We start from the raw sequence: 22,049 nt of genomic DNA on the forward strand, positions 1-22,049 counted from the left end.
GGGAATTACACAGGCATGGAAACGGGAAGAGGGATTATACACGGTACACAAGTGGCGGCGCTTTTTTGCAAATAATCACATCATGTTTACATGTGGCAGAAAAGGGATTTTGTTACAATGTGCACAACACAACAGATCAGATAGGAAGCCTATCACAAACATCACGGTGACTGGGAAGCAGGCTTTGTTTTATGGATGATTCCTAGCATGTAACTGGAAGATTAAGAAAACAAACAACATGGATACCAGGTGACTCCTCCTCGCTTCAGCCTCGCTCTGAATACTAAAAGACTTGAGCTCCCGATGAGTAAATCAAGTGGACTCAAACATTAGCGCAGAGGCTTTGAAGGTTTGTACCTCTATGGGCGCATAATGAAGTACTCCAGAGTATTCCCCAGACTCTTGTCTGTTCTAAAAAGCTTTTATGTTCGAGTTCCCAAAGCTACAAAACTGACTATTGAGAATGAATGATCTCAGCTTGAGTTTGCAAGCATCTGTGGAGCTCAGAGGAGAACACTTTATGGGGAGAACATGCCCACATCGGGTGTCATGAATGCACAATCACATCCCAGGATTTGATTTATACTTTTTCCCCCTCCTGACACTTTAAAAGAGTGAGAAGAAAATCAAAACCTCATCAGCCGGCACAGGCACTGAGAGGGAAAATGGTTTGACTTGAACAACAACACGTTGTCTATTTGGGTCACTGGGTGACACTCACTCGGAATTATCAATGAAAACCGTGCTTGTAGCCTTGCGGAATGGGAATTCTTCAATATTTCTACAATGAACTGGATTTATCACCAAGGGATTGTATTTTTGGTTGTCATACTGCACAAGGTGAGACAGAAAAGTACGCACTGGCAGAGTACAAGAATTATCTCTCCGACAAACAGAATTCCCTAATTGAGGCGGATCTAATGACATGCAACTGATTATCGTCCCAGAGGATGTCGGGATTCAAATTTGACAAACGCGCAATTAACACGTGACACGTGTTGCAGATGGCTGAAACGCAAAAGAGTGTTATAGACACGATGACCCACTCTTCTACACGGATGTGGTTGATTTATACTACGAATGACACAGAGTGTCTTTATACTGCTACAATTTCTACTCAGTACTGTTCTGTGGGTTTCTATCCATCCATTTTCTATAAGGCTTATCCTTTAACGCATGCACAAATATATATTTGTATATTTATATAAAGTATATTCATTCATTCATTCATTTTCTACCGCTTATCCTCACGAGGGTCGCGGGGATGCTGGAGCCTATCCCAGCTGTCTTTGGGCGAGAGGCGGGGTACACCCTGGACTGGTGGCCAGCCAATCACAGGGCACATATAGACAAACAACCATTCACACTCACATTCATACCTATGGACAATTTGGAGTGGCCAATTAACCTAGCATGTTTTTGGAATGTGGGAGGAAACCAGAGTACCCAGAGAAAACCATGGGGAGAACATGCAAACTCCACACAGAGATGGCCGAGGGTGGGATTGAACTCAGGTCTCCTAGCTGTGAGGTCTTTGCACTAACCACTCGAAAGCTGTGCAAAATAATAGGGACGAGGCCTGGGACGATAAATAAATGAGCCTCAATATATCGCCATGGGTATCCATGTCTGCTTTCCTTGTCTCTTGCCTCCATCCGTAGAACAACGGCATGGACGGAGTGAGCCCCTTTGTCAGTCAGAGTCTCTCCGTCTTAGTGGGTGGAGACCAGGGGGAGCGACGCAGGGTAATGGAGAACATGCCAATTCCACGCAGAGATGGCCAAGGGTGGAATTGAACTCGGGTCTCCTAGCTGTGAGGTCTGCGCGGTAACCACTTGCCCGCTGGGCAGCCCTTCACGGTATATTTGTAAATAAATTGTTATTTTGAAGTAAAACAACCCATTTTCTGTGTTATGTTGGCATAGCTTTTGTACCTTTTGTAGTCGGGAACTAATATTTTCCTGAAACTTACTACTGCTGATTACGAAAAAATGGAAAAACATAGAAACAAACTTTTTTTTTCTTGACGAAAGATAGCCAGTTGAAAGGCTTGTACATTTTGGATTGAAAAAAAAACACATTTAAAATGTAATTAAAATTAAAATGAGAGTTCAACTACAGGAAGTGTAATTAAAGATGAATGTCGTTGATTTTATTATGACTCTTGTTATTTTTAGCCCGGCAGCCAAGAGGAAAGGACACAGTGACTGCAGGTAGCGTATGTTTGCAGAGGGAGATAACAGCAGTTGGCTAATATCATCTAAGCATAATTAAGGCGGGATTATAAAAGTCACCAAATGCTCATCTTGTTTGATAAGGCAAGGAGAGAGATAAGCCTCAAGTGGAGCTGCCGGAGCAGAGTTCCGTCATGATGGTGGAATATTTAATGAATTCATTGAAGCACTTTGTCGCATCGACATATAAAGCTTTTTGTGCAGTCAAGCGCACTTCCGTGAATGTTCAACCACCTGCTCGCCATGTCAAAGACGTACGACGATGGCATCCTGCTAAGTGAATCATCCTGTGTATTGTAACGATACGAACAAGACAAAGAGTTTACCGATTTTCTTGCAGCGCTCCTCTCCTCTGCTGTGCATGACGATGGGCGAGTAGATGAAGGGGCTGGCGGTGGCCATGTTGGGGCCGAGCAGGCCTTTGACTTTGTGAGGACGCAAGCTGACTGGGAGGTTCAGAAGCTTCACTGACCTATTTGGGGCAGTTTGGGAATATATTTTAGTAAAAAAAAATCAACATAGGGTCACTATTTCTTTCTGTATTTTTCATATTTTCTATTTTTTTAGGTACTACTAATACAAGTGTGCGGTACCAACCAAAAATATAGGTACACTTCCTTATGCTATTGGATGACAAGGTGTCTCCAAACTATTGACCAGTACATCATACTCTCAGAAACATTTAATGGAAAATAAATCATTTATAAAAACAAGTAAAAATACAAACTCAATATAAAGTATTTTAGATAAAATAAATACAAAAAAAATATTAATTTAAAAAAAAAAACAATTTCATTTTATTTTTTTATGTAACTTGAATGTATATTCAAATTAAATGAAACCATTCATTCATTCATTCATTCATTTTCTACCGCTTTTTCCTCACGATGGTCACGGGGGTGCTGGAGCCTATCCCAGCTGTCTTTGGGCAAGAGGCGGGGTACACCCTGAACTGGTCGCCAGCCAATCACAGGGCACATATAGACAAACAACCATTCACACTCACATTCATACCTATGGACAATTTGGAGTCGCCAATTACCCCAACATGCTTTTATTACAGTTATGAATTATCTCACAACTGGCATAATAATCTCAGACTATATTGTTGCTATTGTAACACAAGTCTCATTTACGTCTTAAATTGATTATTAGTCGCCAATTAACCTAGCATGTTTTTGGAATGTGGGGGGAAACCGGAGTGCCCGGAGAAACACGGGGAGAACATGCAAACTCCACACAGAGATGGCCGAGGGTGGTAAATGAAACCATATTATGCATAAACCATATATATATTATTTTGTTAATTTTTTTTCATGTAATGAAAACAAGCCCAGAATTTGCACATTTTACAGGAATACCTTTGTAATATTTTCCAAACTGATACGTAATGATGTCCTAATTAAATGTAAATATAATTGCGATGGTATGATTATGAACCATTATCATCACTGAAATTGCACAATGCCCGGTTTTCATGGAGAGCAATTCATTTTTAACAACATTTGATGATTACAGCGCTTGTGTAGGAGTTGTAGATGTTTCATCAGCTCTTGTGATACTGAACATTATTGGATGTCATCGGTTTGTGCAGGGGTACTTAATAAAGCGTGCGATATTCCAATTGGTATAACTCATGCACTGAGAATGCTGACCTACCGTACAATAGGCAGCTTTGTAAAGGGCACAGCGGGCAGCTTCAGGCCATCCGGTAAGGTGATGACCTCCATTCCACCTGGGCACTTGGAGGTGTAGTTTTCCAGACTCTGGGTCACTTCTTTCTTCTCTATAAAACATAGAAACATAACAAATCATCATTTTTTTTCCCCTCTCTCTTTACAGTAGAGCTTTCATATCAGCGAGCTATAAATAAAGCAAACATTAATGGCCTGTGAGGTGAGCGTCCCTCAGCAATAGGCGGCGAGAGTCTTCAAATAAAAAATGTTAAGCCTTATTGTACCATGAATAGCTTTAAAAAGGGGAACATTACTGCTCACCCGGCCGTAAAAATTGCTTTGGCTCGGCGAGGCTCGAGAGCGGAGGAGGACACTTGCTTGCTAGGAATTCAAACAGTGCTGTGACGCGACTTAAATCAGCCGCTGGAACCCTCGTTGTGATTGTACAACACACACACATCTATCATGACATCATCGTTTCAGTTAATGAGGGTGCCAGATTGGCACGGAAATGTGCCAATATTCATTCATTCATTCATTTTCTACCGCTTTTCCTCACGAGGGTCGCGGGGGGTGCTGGAGCCTATCCCAGCTGTCTTCGGGCGAGAGGCGGGGTACACCCTGGACTGGTGGCCAGCCAATCGCAGGGCACATATAGACAAACAACCATTCACACTCACATTCATACCTATGGACAATTTGGAGTGGCCAATTAACCTAGCATGTTTTTGGAATGTGGGAGGAAACCGGAGTACCCGGAGAAAACCCACGCATGCACGGGGAGAACATTCAAACTCCACACAGAGATGCCCGTGTGTGGAATTGAACCCTGGTCTCCTAGCTGTGAGGTCTGCGCGCTAACCACTCTTCCACCGTGCCGCCTGTGCCAATATTATGCCCAATAAATATGCCTATACTGACCGGAAAGGTTGTAGTTGGCATTTGATATGATTTGGTTTGGTTCCTCCTAGCTTGGCCGTCTTATTATACATTCCTTAAGGCCGTCATTCACTCCAGGAGTCTTCGGGTGGTCCATAATTATCCTCCTGACCCCACAGAATGCGCAAGAAACATCATCTCCATGGCAGAGAGGCTTGCAGTAACACTTGAGGAACTCTACCTGCTACTCCAACAGTGGACTGCAAATTGGTTCCAAATAGGAATAGGTGAGGGTCTCTCAGAGACCACCAGAGATCCAAGCCCCCGCAAACGTGCAAATATTGACCGAGTGAGGACTTTCACGCCAATGCCGTCTCATCTCGCCGCTGCGTGGCGTTCGTGAACGTCTGCAATCAGACTCACCTTAAGAGGTCTATTAAAATGCATCTGAGGCGATACGACCACAAGTGGACGAGTACACGCACCTGGAATTAGAATGTATCTCCGTGTTCATCTGGAGCGACAAGATCTCACGCTCCCGCTCTATATGCAAAGTGGGCGCTTTCCATATGGAAATGAAACAAAGAGGAGGAATCCCAGACTTCGGAACCGGAATTTCTGACTTTTTAGATGTAGAAGGAAACCAGGAGAATAAGGTGAAGTTGTGAAAATATACATTTGGTTCACATATGGCTACCACTTAAGGGTACCATTAATGACAAAGAGTAAAGGTGTGATTATAACCATAGAACCAATAACCAATCATTCTGTATGCACTTTTGATTTACTTTTAGTTTTATTGTAGTCAAGTACATCACTATTACACTTAATGTTTATTAAGATGTTACCATGGCAATAAAAACTGGGAAGTCCAACCGCATCACCAAAAACAACAAACTTTTGTGTTTTTCCCGACTACATAAAACTTAAATAAAACCGCCGTTTTTGCTTATTTTGCAGTCCACCTTGGAACTTTGCTCTTCAAAAAGATTAATCACCGTCACTGCATCCAAGGTGCGAGTTCAGGAGGGAAAGGGGGAGCAAAAAAAACACATTAAAAAGCTTCATTTGCATGCACGGGTCTTTGCGCGGCCCACAATGATTCATCATTTTCAAATGCTTTGTTGTGGACTGCGAGTTTGCATTACTGTCAACACAACACAATATAACTAAACTCTTCAAAGCGCCTGGAGAGGTTGCTCGTGAAAGTCTCTTGTCTGAATCTTGTTCTCTTTCATTCATTCATTTTCTACCGCTTATCCTCACCAGGGTCTTTCAGTTGTTTATTATACATGGCAAAGTCAACCAAGCAAGCCTGGATGATTGAGTAAGAAGGATTGTTGGCTGCTTCATATTGTAAATAATTCTATATTTTGCCATGCTAACATCAATAGAGGCTGCATGGCGGACGAGTGGTTAGTGCGCAGGCCTCACAGCTAGGAGACCCATGTTCGATTCCACCCTCGGCCATCTCTGTGTGGAGTTTGCATGTTCTCCCCGTGCATGCGTGGGTTTTCTCCAGGTACTCCGGTTTCCAACATTGTAAAAACATGCTAGCTTCATTGGCCACAGGTATGAATGTGAGTGTGAATGGTTGTTTGTCTATTATATATATACTCAGGTTTCCTCCCACATTCCAAAAACATGCTAGGTTAATTGGCGACTCCAAATTGTCCATAGGTATGAATGTGAGTGTGAATGGTTGTTTGTCTATATGTGCCCTGTGATTGGCTGGCCACCAGTCCAGGGTGTAACCCCTTTTCTCGCCTGAAGACAGCCGAGATAGGCTCCAGCACCCCCCGCAACCCTCATGAGGATAAGCGGTAGAGAATGAATGAATGAATGAAAGTAGCAATCAGGGCTGCACGGTGTTGAGTGGTTAGCGCATAGGCCACACAGCTAGGACACCCAAGTTCGATTCCACCCTCTGCCATCTCTGTGTGGAGTTTGCATGTTTTCCGGGTACTCCGGTTTCCTCCCACATTCCAAAAACATGCTAGGTTAATTGGGGACTCCAAATTGTGTATGAATGTGAGTGTGAATGGTTGTTTGTCTATAAGTGCCCTGTGATTGGCTGGCGACCTGCCCAGGGTGTACCCCGCCTCTCGCCCGCAGACAGCTGGGATAGGCTCGTGAGAATAAGCGGTAAAGAGAAAGAGTGCTTTGGCTATGAATACAGCAGAGGGCACTGTCTCACTATCCCCACACAACATTTTCCAGCAGGAAGATGCTTTGACAAGATGTGATATTGATTTATTGTAAGTATAAAACTGTCTACTGTGCGCTTGTATGTGTCAAACCCAATTTGTGGCATTTATACTTTGTTTAATTGCTTTTTAGAATGTGTCAAGGATAAAAAAACAGTGTTTTAAAGTAACAAATATAGGCATTTTTAAGGCTTGTTATAGGTATGTCCATTATCCACGTTTTTTTTTTTTTTTTGCCATTGGCCGGCGGTCTTGGAACGTGCGTTTCTTCCTCAAGAGCAACATCTTAGACACTCTCCTTAAACGTACGACGGACCCTACAGATATGTTGCTACCTGCAATCCTTCAATAGCTCTGTGCAATCATTGCGTATCAAAAGTCAGGTTGAGGCTTTTTTCAGCTCAGAGCTGAAAGCGTTATTGCTGGCGGCAAATCATTACCTGCCATTCTCCATGCGATGCCTGCTGTGCACGTATCCAACACGTAGCATCAAGCAACCTGCAATCACGTGTCTGACATGTTGAAGAACACACTGGAGGCAAATGTAGAAGGGGGGAGCATCCAAACGACAAAACTCTCACAGACTACAAGATGAATTCATGAAAAATTGTAAATTGAAAGTTGATCCGAAGGAGACACTTTAAGTGTAGTCAATGCAAATCGGATTTGTTGTTTACTGGAAGTCAGCCTCTGTAGTGCAGTACCAGGAGGCCCCTTTGCGAGCATAAAATATGAAAATGCACTCAAGGAGGTGGTAGGATGCCCTAACAATGTGTTCCATCTACTGCTATGTACTGGAGCTCTTATGATCGGGATAAATTGGTCCTATGTACTTCTTTTTAAAGGTGCTTCAACTCGAGGGCCTCTGCATATTCTAAATATAAGATGAATTCATTACTAACTCATTCAATCCCAGCCATTTCTCAAATGTTGTCGGTCGAGGTACCGGCCATTTTTGATTATTTTGACGATATTTTCACATATAATATTGTGTTTTTAGGCTATAGGGTTAAGATTCGACTCTCATCTTTCATCAAGGAAAAAAAAAATTGTTTCTACCATTTTCCGTTCTTTAATCAGCAGTAGAACATAGGGAGGTTTCAGCAAAATATCAGTTCTCCAAAAAAAAAAAAATTGGGGGGTGAAAATTTTGCCAAATTTAGCCAAAATGCCTAAACAGCGATGCCACAACATTCATTCATTCATTCATTTTCTACTGCTTATCCTCATGAGGGTCACAGGGGTGCTGGAGCCTATCCCAGCTGTCTTCAGGTGAGAGGCGGGGTACACCCTGGACTGGTGGCCAGCCAATCACAGGGCACATATAGACAAACAACCATTCACACTCACATTCATACCTATGGACAATTTGGAGTCACCAATTAACCTAGCATGTTTTTGGAAATTGGGCGGAAACCGGAGTACCCGGAGAAAACCCACGCATGCACGGGGAGAACATGCATATCCACACAGAGATGGCCGAGGGGGGAATTGAACTCGGGTTCCCTAGCTGTGAGGTCTGCGCACTAACCACTAGCCCACTGTGCAGCCCCGCCACAACATAAACAACCAAAAATATGGTAGTTTAAAATTTTTTTGAACTATTGAACTATTTCCAATTTTCACATTTGCAACCAAACTGAATGTGTGCATGTGCGCGCACACGTGTGCATTAAGGGTGTGTAAAATAATCCATATTAATCGATACATCGATGCGCATGCGCGCGATGCGATGCGAGTGCATCGGCTCATTCACCGAGCATGAATACAATTGACGGGTGAAATCTAGATTCATTGCGATGCATTTGTGAGTATTGGTAAAATCCGATGCAAACGCCGTTTTATTAATGTTCAACTTCACCCCATATGCTGTTCCCCAGGCGCCATGAATGCACCATCATTGGCTTTTTGTATTGAATACGGACGGAAGCCGTATGAAGCCTATACAACTACTAGTAAAACAGCATGCATGTTCGTAGCAAGCAGCAGCGAGGAAGTTTCTATATTTAACCCCCCCCGCAACGTTTAAATGGTACGTTTGGAAACACTAAAGATTGGCAAAGAACGACGGAAAGCTCGACAAAACGTCCGTCATTTGCAAAGAATGCCGCGTTAAGAAGCCGTACAACGGCACCACGACAAACACGCAGACCCCCTTAAAAACCAAGTCAGTGGATCTTCAGCTGCTTTCCTAATTATCCAGGGGCCATTTATCCATCCCTGCAACACACCATTGGGTATTTGTGTTGATAAATACTCATTTCATTGATTGGAAGTGTCACGTTGAAATGATGGTGGATGTTCCTGTTGCGGTGGGTCTGTCTTGAATTAGCAGCAGCGGAAAAAAAAGCTCCTTTTGCTCCAATGTAACGTTTCATTTGCCAAGCTTGTTTCATCTTGTTCATACCTCAACTCCTCCTCGTGTCCATTCACATGCCCCGTCGCCAACCACGGATTACACTGGCCTCTATTGTGCGGCCAGCAGATTGTCTGGCTCACGCTGCTTCAGTAAAAGCTCTAAACTGGCTGCGCAGGATTTCTGCTCAGAGCACAATGTTGCACTCGGTCCAAGAAGGAGACGGGCTTTGTTGTGCTCCGCACACTAATGAGCACAACGCCGCTATCACCAAAGGCCAGGGTGGCTGTTGCTAAATGTTTTTTTTTTCTTTTTTAAGAAACACCTCACAGGGTTTATGTGGAATCTTTGGAAACTTCACTCCCTCTCTCTCTTTTTTTCTCTCTATGTGTCTGTGTGTGTTCTACCGACCTTGATCTGACAGGAAGTCCAGCATGGTCTGCAGCAGGAAGGACAGGTGGCGCACGGAGAGGCCGGGGTTGCCCATGCGGCGGGAGGCATACACCAGCTCGTGCAGGAGACGCATTTGAACGGCGGCCCAACCCCGGTGAGTGCCTGCGGGAGAGATGACAGTGAGGAAAAGTCACAACGTCAACAAGGATCATTGGTGAAACTGTACAAGCAATGAAAACACAGTCCAATTAATGTGTTTTAAGTAGAGGTTGATTTAAGAGTGCTTTATTGATTACCGGCATGCACAACTATTTAGCTAGATCGTGTCCATTTGTCCATTATTGCTGCAAGCTTAGTCAATACATTTCAAACTGGAGCAGCTTTGTTTTGTTTGTCAGTCATTTGGTACGACGGCATAGCTTCATGACTGATACGTTGACAAATATCATCCCCACTCGGTATTAAAGTGGGTGTGGTTCCTCGGCATACGGTGTTCCACGTGACAGCATTTTTGCGGCTACGAAAGGGCTCCCATAAATTAATAAAAAAGGTAATTTTAGTGCCTAAGAACTACTTTAAGCGGAATAATACGCTATGTGCGGCTCACAGGCAGCTACTCTACTCTCAACACTCAACTGTTACAACCACAATTAAGGATATCGATCGTTAAAGATCAGCAAACTTCCTCTGCCCGCACACACACACACACCAAGTGGGGACTTAGCCTGTCACATTCAAGGCCAGTCAGAAATAACAAAACTCTTTAACACGACAAATAACCGCCAGGTTGCTCCAGTATCCTTGAACATGTTAAAGGATTTACTCCTATGAAAGTGACAGTAATAACTAATTCTTGTATTATTAATGGATTTGAGACTTGGCTCATCACAAGAAGAGACAAGTGACAGGATATCTCATTCATATTTTTTATCTACCGCCTATCCTCACGAGGGTTGCAGGGGTGCTGGTGCCTATCCCAGCTGTCTTCGGGCGAGACTAATTTTCCACATATAATATTGTGTTTTTAGGCTATAGGGTTAAGATTAGACTCATCTTTCATCAGGGAAAAAAAATTCTACCTTTTTCCGTTCTTTAATCAGCAGTAGAACATAAGGAGGTTTCAGCAAAATATCAGTTCTCAAAAAAAAAAACATTTTGGGGGTGAAAATGTTGCCAAATTTAGCCAAAATTCCTAAACAGCGATGCCACAACATTCATTCATTCATTCATTCATTGATTTTCTACTGCTTATCCTCATGAGGGTCGCAGGGGTGCTGGAGCCTATCCCAGCTGTCTTCGGGCGAGAGGCGGGGTACACCCTGGACTGGTGGCCAGCCAATCACAGGGCACATAAAGACAAACAACCATTCACACTCACATTCATACCTATGGACAATTTGGAGACGCCAATTAACCTAGCATGTTTTTGGAATGTGGGAGGAAACCGGAGTAAACCCACGCATGCACGGGGAGAACATGCAAACTCCACACAGAGATGGCCGAGGGTGGGATTGAACTCAGGTCTCCTAGCTTTGAGATCTGCGCGCTAACCACTCGACCGCCATGCAAAATAATAGGGACGAGGCCTGGGACGATAAATAAATGAACCCCAATATATAACCATGGGTATCAGTGTCTGTTTTCCTTGTCTCTTGCCTCCATCTTTAGAACAATGGCATGAACGGAGTGAGCCCCTTTGCCAGTCAGAGTCTCTCCATCTCGGTGGGTGGACACGGGGGAGCGACGCAGGGTAATGTAGTAGAAATTACACTCGTAGATTGCGATATATATGGTCATATTTTTTTTTCATTGGATTTTCTTAAAAGTAATGTTATGACTGGTGATGACTTACACTAAAATGCGTTGTAGGCCCACCTGTAAGTGGCGTTAAAAAAAACAGTGGCTGTAGACAACCTCCCGATGTCATATCTTATGCATCTGAAGCATCAAGAAGCTTCATCTACCTCTGCATGTGCTTTAAAATGTTGAAAAAGTTGAAGAAACTCATGCATGCTACACTTCCCATCCTGTTGTTTACATTGGGCCCATCATTAATAGTACAGTACTGTATTATTTTACTGCTTGTGTTGATGAGTACTATCTGATTTTAGAGCGCCAAACAAATGTGACATCCAACTCGTGACTTAGAAAGTGCTCTTCCAGCCAGTGACACCCTAAAAGCATTCCAAGCCTGAAACCAACTGTTACATAAGACCCTCATCCCCCCCTACGAGATCTCCTGCTTCACTCCCAGCTGTCCGCTGTTGACTCACTGCGTGGGGGAAAAAAAAAAAAAAAAAAAGAACCCAGAGGAAGGATGTGGCGGCGAGGCCGAGAGGGACAGGAGAGGAGAGGCAGGCGGATATTTGCAAAAAAAAAAATCTTGCTGAAACGCGACTTCCAATAATGTTGAACCACATCCAAGATGCTTTTTAGTTGTCAGCAGTCACCCCCCCCCCCACCACCACCACCCCCCTCTTATTCCCCGCCCATGAAGTTTATTCCATTTGGCTTCTGCCACCATCTGAACGTCCGCTAAATGCATTTCTATCACAAGCTCTGTTATCCATTGTGAAACTGCACTCACGAAGCAGCCTAAAATTAGCTGACTTCCATCTGTCTGCTGCAAACCCAATGCTGCGAGGATGTCTCCCACTACTTTAGAAGGGCGGCTTTCAGACCGGGGAGGAGCGTCCGCCCATCAGCACATGCTGAAGAAAAATAAGACAAAGCATCAACGTTGGATGAAAATGGCGAGAAGGGTGATCTCACTGATGATTTTAGGGGGATCTTAATGCTACTTAAAAAGCCATTTGTTCCACAACACAGTCAAGTGAAGCCGCCTCATTAGGATGCAGCAGCATGTTCGCTGCTTGGCAAACTTACATCTAATCCACCGCTCCCCCCTGCCAAAAGAGAAGAGTCCTTCCCACGAGTGCCCAGTCACACTTGGACCTGTATGAGGAACCTTGAATAATCCAAACTTGGATCGGTGGTCTGATCTGGTCTGGTCTGGTTTTTGTGAGAATAGTGAGAATTTCTCTGAATGTTCTGCACTCCTCTTTCCAAGTCAGTTGTGTAGTCAGCAGAATAATGGTTCATGCAAGGCGAGGGGGCCACAGCTGAAGTAATTTTTACAGTAAAAAAAACATTAAAAATTAAACTGGAACAACAGCGCCTCTTCTGGTGAGAGGCAAGCACTGCATGCTATTTGCCTCAATTGACTGCTTGAAAACACACATAAAAGTCCCCTACTTTTCTTTTTACTGATATTACAACACTAGGAGTCTGTTTATGAGCAACAGATGCGTGATCCAGTAATGGAGCTTGTACGCAACCCGAGGACCTCATGTATAGCAATAAACTATAAAGCTTTCAGCAGTAGTTGAAGTGATAAAAAAGCAAGGTAGCTATATTAACAGACTCATTCAACTTACACCTTGTTTCTATTCACCTGACATTAAAAAAAGGCCAACCAAGGCCGGCCATTGTATGACACAAATCCTCTCGCCGTGCCTCTTAAATAGCGATCATGAGAGATAACACGAAGGTCCCCGAGCTCTTGTGTTCGCTCCGAGCGCCATCTTTTGTGTTTGCGAGCACTGGGGGGGAAAAAAAAGCTGTCGAGTGGCAGCGAAGAGCCACGGGGTTGAGAGTTGCGTGGATGCGAGCGAGAGAGAGGCCGATCATAAAGACCCCGACAAAAGCTCTCTTTGTGCTCGCTCAAGTGTTTGCTTGAATACCAGACAAAGCCTGAAGAGGCACTTGCGGGGGGAAAATAGATGGTCAACCTACTAAAGGTAAGAGGGTGCAATGCAGGGTGGTCTTTGTTTAGTAAAGCTGCACCTTCAACTCGTCGTGCTTTCTTAAACCACATGACATAATCTCATGACTCCGTAAAACGGCTACTAGGTCCTCACGTCTACCTTTACTGAAGTCCTTGGGGTCTAGGGACAGGCTGTATCCAGGGAGGGTCTCCAGTAGCAGCTTGTAACAGGCCCTCCAGCCTGGCTCTGGGATGGTGGGCGCCACGCATTGCATGGCGGCGACACGCTTGAAAAATGCAGACTTGCGCCGAAAGCCGATCAGTTCGTAGAGCTCAGACAAGATGCTGTAGCGCTGGATCTTCTCCTCTTCGGAGAGCTGCGGGTAGAGCAACAACATTGATGGCGTCCTTTAATGAGGGGGCAACATGGTGGAAGCATTATCGGGAAATAGGAGTGCAGTACTCCTGAACTGCTGTACACAAAAGGCAGAAAATTTGTTATAAAAAGAAAAAAAAACCTAAACATCCCTTGATACTCTAATACAGTGTTTTTCAACCTTTTTTGAGCCACGGCACGTTTTTCTTACATTGTAAAACATCACTAAGTCTATAGGAGGAACGAGCTAGGTGTTGCCACACGGACCGATATTACATTGCTCTGCCAGTCTTTACACCACGGACACTCCACAGTAGCCATGTTTACATGAGGAGTTTTTCTCTTTCCGAATGACTTTTCCGGAAACAATGGTATACATGGAAAGGAATATTCCAATCTCTTGTCTACATGCGTCGCTATAATCAACCAGAATAGTCAATAGGGCATGCCCAGTAAAACATAAACACCAACATCACGTGATACCGACTTCCCCGAGTTGTTCTTTCACTTGTTGGAATAATTCCGTATTGTCAGTTTTTCGTTTGTCCAGTCTTGAAATTTAGTTTGAATCAAAAACAAACTTTCCGTATCAGTCCAGTGCCGATTGCTGGCCTCCATTTTTAAAACTGTAGAACGTCTGGAGCTGCGTGTTACGTCATATCTGAGCATGCGATATGATAAATTTAACCAGGAAAGGATCAAATTCAATCTTGCTAATATTTTATAATTCAACTCGGTACATGTTTTATATAGATATATATTTTCTTTTGACTTATGGACTTATGAATGGCGTATAGAAGGGTTTAGATTCTGTTCTACAGATGGCGCTAATGCACACGAAAGCTGCTTGCCAACTGCCAATAAAGTACAGAAGAAGAAGAAGAACGCACCCTGACAACTTTCCGTTTGAGCGGCTACAAGATACCTCAGTCGGATTGGGGAAAGGAATATTCCACCCCTGTTAATCCGATTATATATTCATTCATTCATTCAGATTGGCACTATTCTTTCGGAATGAGGCGTATACAAAGGTTCAATTCTTTCCATTTGAGCAAATAAACCAAATGCAATTGGAATATTTGGGTCCACGTATACGTGGATATTGACATAATATTTGCAAATTAATGTTAATTATAAAAAGTGATATTGGATAATTCCTCACGGCACACCTGACAATTTCTCAAGGCACACTAGTGTGCCGCGGCACAGTGGTTTGAAAATCACTGCTCTAATAAACAGCTGAGGATTAATGCGCAGGCTTACATAGGCTCAAGCTTAGAGCCCGGCGTATGCTGCAATGCTCCCAAAAGAGCATTAAATAAGCAGTTATTCTTTTAGCCATCTATCCTAAGAGAGCTTACTCGTTACAATAGGTGTGTACCTGTCCCAGGTTGATGTAAACGGCATTCTGCAGGAACTCCGACGCCTCTCTGGCCCGCTTCTGGATGGCCAAGACCCGCACCGCCTTCACGCAGGCCTCCAGCTCAATGACGCCTGCATTCTTATACTGGTGGTACATAAAGGAGGGGAAAAAACTGAAGTGTGTCATCACATGTACATCATGACTAGAATGCTCCCATTGGTGTTCCGGCTACTACTACCACATGAAACTTTGGCCTACTGCTTTTTTTTCCCACTTTTTATCTCACCGTCCATTAATTTCCCTCCACTTCCACACTCATTGTCTGCTTATTAAAATTCAATTAATAACTGAATGGCTGTGTAATTTCATTGTGAATGAAGCAGCTACAGGTAAGGGGGCCGAGGGATGGAAGGAGGGAGGGGGGGACCTGTGGAAAAAAGGCAATTATAATAATGATGATAAAGCACAGGTGCCTTAACAGGTAATGAGCCGATTCAGTTCTCCATAAGCACTGGGCATTTCTGGGTGCGGTTATTTAGGATATATTTTGTGTGTCATCATTCCGGCAGAAAAATGAAATGTTGGTATGTTTTTTGGTTTTTTTTCTCCAGCACGGGAGTGAGGCCTCATTAAACTGTTACATCATGAGTAATTAACAGCAGCTGTCAGTAAGAACTTAACGAGCTATTGCTCTCAAACTCAAATCAGATCCAATTTAATAGTGCCCCTGGTGTTTTGGAGACATATTACAGGTCAAATTAAAGACCTTTATGTAAAAAAATAATAATAATTTGTGGCACCACCTATGCTGTGAAAGAAGTACTACAAATGACTTATAGCCAATTAGTTGGTAAATCCTACCCCTGCCCTTGCAATTTGGTTGATGGCGGCCATGTTTTTCAGCCAATCTCGCTCAAATTGACCAAATGTGTCCCTGCCGATGCGTTAAAGGTGTGTACAAATTTCATGGTGATTGGGTTTAACACCGTGACGTTACAGTGGGTGCAGTGTGGAAGAATTTCAAGTCAATTGGGCTCAATGGTGGAAAATAAATTTGCCAGAATATAATAGCACAGGGAACATAGTAGAGCTGCATGTTTTGCCAAATTTCCACCTTTTTGAGTGGTTCTCTTATAAAAACTAATTTGGAATCACATGACTATGCATACAATATTCCATTTTGACGAGCCACGAGCATCCTCGAATCCATGAAATCAATCCCTCAATACCTTTCCATAATACGAGATGGCCTCTTTGTATTTCTCGATTATATCTTCCGGGCTCAGGCAGTTCTTCGCTCGGCCAATCTCGGCGCTGGTGTCGGCGCTGATGCCGTTGGCCGTGAGGGCGCCTACGCTCAGAAAAACAGGAGGAGAAGTGATTAGTTTGGGAAGGAAGCTGGCATGATCGCTGAAATGAAATAAGGAAGCCCCCAGAAGGGACTTGGCTTCGCCGTCTGATGTGTGTGCAAACAGTGCGTAGTGAAAGGTGCACCTTGCAATGATTTAACATAAAACTGCAGCCATAGAAAGCAAAAAAAAAAACTTCACATTTCATATACAGAATAGCATCATTGCATGACCGTTCAACAAGTGGGATGCTGCACTGGTAGTGCTGTGCTGCCACCTGCTGGTGGTTCCAAAACTATTTCATCAAGTGATTTAGAGATAGTGTATAGAAGAAAAAAAAGGTGACAAGAATGGGGAGCTACTCTAACACAATTAAGATGTAGGAAGAAGCAAGAAGGCATGCGGGCAGAAAGGGACTACGTTTGGTTAGAGAGGTCATACCTGGGTCAATGAGAACCTCCTGAGCCCCTACAGACACAGAGAAAGAACGCACTCCATCACACATGTTAGCAGTGTTAGTCCCAACACACCCTTTATAAACGCAGGGCCCTGTGATTTTTCCGTGTTAATGGGATCGCAGATTTGGCCAGGTTGAACGGAATCTACTCCTCACGAACACTAACTAAGCACGTCAAACATCGGAAATCCATCTCTGAACGGTGAATGGCAGCTGGCTGGGTTATTGTAGTTTAGCAGAGCATGCTGGCGGGGGTCTGTGTATGTGCGACTCAGTGCTGTGTGTCCACACTGCTATGGTGCAATAACGCTATGGTGGCAAAATTAGTAAAAAAAAATGGAACTGTGAAAAAATTTAATAGAATTTGGAAGAGGGGCAAAAAAAGAGAGGTTCTAATAACTCATAACTATTATTTCACTTTATGCTATGATGGTGTGAAGCTGCATTTTTTTTAAGGGAGGACTTCAAAAGAGGTGCTAGGCAAACAAAATTGATCCGGTTTCTTTTTTACTTCCTGATAGAACTCCAAGGAAACATCTTCACAATGTCAATACTTTCCAGCACCTGTATGGCCTGGGGGGGGGGGGGGGGGGGGGGGCAACACACGGCCCATTGTAACAATTTTGCCTTATTTATTTTGCTGTTTTTCAGGCCTTACTATTCATTTCTATTAGATGACACTGCCTTTTGTCAAGCATCCCTTAATGTATTCATTCTCATTGTTGTACAGGGACTCTATCTAGTGGAGTGAATTTTATTTGCACTAAAATTATATTGAGAGACATACGCATACGAAATACAGTAAACCTCGGATATATCGGACTCGGATATATTGGAAATTCGCTCACAACGGACAGATAAAAAAGAACCAATTTTTCTGTAATGCATTTCCAATAAAAATTCATTGCATATATCGGATTTTTTATAACGGATTTCGCCTATTTCGGACAAAATCTCCAGTCCCGTTCCAATGCATTTCCATTAAATTTCCCTCGCATATATCGGATGGCCGCATCGTGGCTCTCCGATTCGCCGAATCGTGACAGGCCGCTATACGACGTCATTTGCAGCGTTTGCAGCGTTGCCTGCGCGTCCAGGTACATTGGAAACATAGTCAAGGAAGTGCCTTTTTATAACGGATAAAATCCGATTTACGCATATACCGGATATAAATCCGATATATGCGTAAAACAGACATTTTCCGGTATACGCATATAACGGATTTCACTTATATCGGACAAAACCAGTGGGAACAATTGAATCCGATATATCCGAGGTTTACTGTACTAATTTACTCCAAACTTGATTATGTTGTTTTTAACAAAAGAGCAATTAAACATGTCTTAAAAAACTGGGCCATATAAGGAAACCCCTTTATTAGTGACAGGCCATGCTGCAGACACACATGCATAGACAAGACCCTATGGACATGCACTCAAGTACTGTATATCTTTAATCAGCCCATTATGTGAGATGGAGGGTATAAAGCATTACATTGAAGGGTTGAGTTGGTCTGCTTGCTAGAAATGTGATCTTCTGTGATTAGACTTGATAAAAGCTAAGACCTTATTATTAAAAGCAAATGAAGACCTAAACTTGCGTTACAAAGGAAATTACTCAACGGCTTGTGCCGCCGTGATGTTAATTGTTAAGACGAGCATGTTAATAAGGCAACAGGTGAGCTGCTTAGGTGCGGTTAGGAGTAGCACAGTGGAGATTTTAACTGCCGACGGCCACTGCCGCAAAGGCAATTTACTCCTAATACATGCCTCATACTCTCTGCAGCTGAGTTGGACACTATTTGGGAAAAAAACAGGAGGTTGCCTTTACCTGGTCTGTGGCGCTTCCCTGCATCTGCCGGCTGGGAGATACTTGTCTTGTGTGCGAGCATCTTCCCCGCGGTGCCTCCGGGATAGTGGAATATGACCGAAGCTGAACACAAACCCTCCAAGGCGGCTGCATGGCAAGGAAATAGCATTAAAAACATGTATGGTATGCACCGAGGCCACTACCATAACAACGAACCTACCCCCCAGCCAGAGGAAGTCATTCACGGCCCTGAGCAGCTCCACGGCCATGTGGTAGTGAACCAGGGCGTCCTGCAGCATGCCCGCTTGGAGACACAAGTCGCCCACGTGCTTCCTCATCCGTCCCTGGCAGCGCTTCTTATAATGCCTAAAGATGCAAATGTTTGAGTGGGGGATAATGTTACTTTCACACAGATCATTGCTACATCAAAGTCGTAACAAAAGACATTTGTCCACCTGTGCCTCCTGTACCGCAACAAGTCCAATTGTAAGCGTTTTCACACAGCAGCATCCCACAATCACATAACAAACATATGTCGACTTCATGGAATAGCACCAGCATCTAAAGAGCCTTAAAGTTTACATTTTTCTTGCATTGCTGTTCTGTATAAAAGGCACCAACACGGCACAGGAAGGATGAAGTTGACCAGAAATGTTCAAGGGGCAAGTGGGTGCCATACGCAACACGTTTAAAAAAAAACATTCACATAAAAGCAGGCATTTTATCACCGCATTGCTGTCCTGTATAAAAGGCACCGACATAAAATGAGGAAGACAAAGATGATGGTAATTTCCCAGAAGTTAGCACATAGCAATAGCCAGAAATTCTATGCTACATTCGAAACCATGAGTCCCTTTTACAATGTCTGTGTACTTTTTTCCTGCATTATTGTTCTGTATAAAAAGGCACCAGACTTGCCACTTCGGTCATTCTCTTATATCAACCTGGCAATTTTCCAGCTTTGGGGGTAGTAGCAGAGTTGTAACAGAGGTGGACTACTGCCTCTCTGTGTGAAAGCGACCACAGTTGCGGTAATACCCAAATTGGCTGTATACCAGGCACAGAGGGACAAATGCGGGATCTATTCAATGCAATTTGTGGGGATTTCTGTGTGAATGAGGCTCCTATGTTGGTGGGGTACCAGGAGAGGGTACACAAAGATCATGTACTGAGGGGACAGGTAAGGGAACACTGTCAACAAGGATTTCCATGAGACCAGTACATTAGATGTCTTCTTATCAGTACTGTACTTCAGATCATCAATATCCGTTTTTTTCACCTTTTCACTGATTTATCTACATTTTCAAATGTGCCTACCCTAAAACCAAGGGAAGAGGAAATTGGGATCCAGACGGTCTACACTGATGGAGGTCTAATGTCTCACCTTTTTGCACCCAACAATAAACTCACAGGACAGTATGAAAGAAAAGAAGGAAGAAATAAATAAAGAAAAATGAAGATGAGTGAGATCATACATGAACCTGTGGATGAAAATGTCGCCTCACCTGCTGTCAGTGTCCAAACCCACAAAGTCCTTCTTCTCAAAGGGCACACAGAGTAGAGGGATCTTGTCGCCGGACTTGTCAGTGGCACGGTCAAGCCTCTTGGACTCCAGAACGATAAATATGGACTCCACAAAGTCCTCCACTCTCTTCTCCACATCAGAGCAGTCTTCGAAGCTGGGATAGAAGGCCACGTCCGTCCTCTGCTGCTCCGCAATCTCACCCTGCAGCCCGAACACCAGCAACCTAGAGTCGTAGAGGGTGGAGCTGTACACCTCCTTCTGGCCGTGGAAGTGCTCAGCCGTCAGGGGCCAGTCCTTGGAGGAGGTGCAGGTGGTGATGGCGATGAGGCCCACCACCTTGCGGTGCGTCTGGAAGTCGCCCCATTCGTTGTTTTCAGGCAAGTAGTGGTGGCGGTAGCGGATGTAGAGGATCCGCTGTGAGTCTCTGGTGCTGACTTGGCTCACGCTGGCGATGCGCTTGTAGATCCTGAAGAACTGGTCCTCGGGGACGTTGCCGACTGGTTGGACCACCACGAGCACCGATTGGTGGTCCTCGGCACATTGCATGTAGTCAGGGACACTCATCTTTCCATGTGGTGTCTTGGCAAAGACAAAAGAAGATTAATATTGCTGTGTAATTGTAATCTGAACATCTCTACAGCGCATTAATGTAAATATAAATATGAAGGAGGTCATTGTCATAGCATGGATGGCTCTATTTTAAAGTGTATGCAGACGTGCTTTGAGAAACACAACACATGCATTTGAACACAGAACTGTATTGATTGAAGACTAACATTTAACAATATCGGCTAAAATAGTAACACATGTGCGATGTAGACGCATTTGACGACTGTTCCTGTCCATATGTATGTATATTAAGTATTTCAGTGCCGGATACAGACGTCATCTGACACTTGTTTCCGCTTGTGTAGCCTAGCCAACAAGCCAATGCACGGCCGTCGCATAATAACAGCATCGATTCCATTAACAACGGATAGCCATCGATGCAGACGTTACCTTCAATATATCTGTGGCTTTTACGCGGCTGCCTAGTTCACATTCAGTCATACATATATTCTGTTACCTTTGCGGCAGCCTGCCAAACCGTTCCAGCTTCCTCTTTTGGTTCACAATTTAGCAACAGAAGAACAACAATACAGTTTCCGGGCAATAGATTTCAAAATAAAACCCCAACCACCACAAAATGTTTATTGAGCCGCTTTGCTCTTATTCTGAATATGTGAACACACATTTCCTTTTTGGTTGGAACACGCTGTTTTTTTTTCATTTATCGTGCAAAAACATTACAAGTATCTTTAAAAATATATTAAAACGTCCTGTCTTTGTATGTAGCTATCGCGTGTGTTTATTATTTTGTTTATTTACCTTACATGCTTGTGTGCGACTGCGGTGTGTTCAGGTGCGCCACTAAGACAGAGCACTATAGTTATCTTATTTTTCCCTTTTTAAACAAAAATAAACGCTTTGGTGGGATAGCTTTGATTGTGTGTTTATTTGCTTTACATTGTTTTTGTGTCTTTCTTCCTCCTATAGGCCTATAGAATTTGAACTACTGTTTCATTGCACTTGTTTATTTTCATAAACACTGTAAATCATTATTGCCATACAGAGGGCTGTTGTATACAATGAAATGATGCAAGGCTACTTTGATATTTT

General features: G+C 43.5%; 1 protein-coding gene across 3 annotated transcripts in view; it reads right to left on the minus strand.

The window, feature by feature from the left end:
• The window catches only part of trappc9 (trafficking protein particle complex subunit 9), a 112,077-nt gene extending 90,476 nt beyond the window's left edge, over positions 1-21,601 (minus strand). The window contains exons 1-11 of one of the 3 annotated variants that reach the window (XM_058046461.1): positions 21,457-21,601; positions 20,371-20,969; positions 19,086-19,231; positions 18,887-19,012; positions 17,041-17,067; positions 16,480-16,601; positions 15,269-15,394; positions 13,672-13,888; positions 9,764-9,907; positions 3,894-4,020; positions 2,561-2,706 (exon numbers count right to left, since the gene is read on the minus strand). In XM_058046461.1, the coding sequence (XP_057902444.1) occupies positions 2,561-2,706; positions 3,894-4,020; positions 9,764-9,907; positions 13,672-13,888; positions 15,269-15,394; positions 16,480-16,601; positions 17,041-17,067; positions 18,887-19,012; positions 19,086-19,231; positions 20,371-20,954 (1,765 nt within the window). In that variant the 5' untranslated portion in view covers positions 20,955-20,969; positions 21,457-21,601. Of the gene's footprint in view, positions 1-2,560; positions 2,707-3,893; positions 4,021-9,763; positions 9,908-13,671; positions 13,889-15,268; positions 15,395-16,479; positions 16,602-17,040; positions 17,068-18,886; positions 19,013-19,085; positions 19,232-20,370; positions 20,970-21,389 lie in introns of all 3 variants that reach the window. The other 2 variants (XM_058046459.1, XM_058046460.1) reach the window with 2 other exon arrangements.
• Positions 21,602-22,049: the final 448 nt, after the last annotated feature.

This window comes from Doryrhamphus excisus, chromosome 14 (genome assembly GCF_030265055.1).
Source record: "Doryrhamphus excisus isolate RoL2022-K1 chromosome 14, RoL_Dexc_1.0, whole genome shotgun sequence".
NCBI lineage: Eukaryota > Metazoa > Chordata > Actinopteri > Syngnathiformes > Syngnathidae > Doryrhamphus > Doryrhamphus excisus.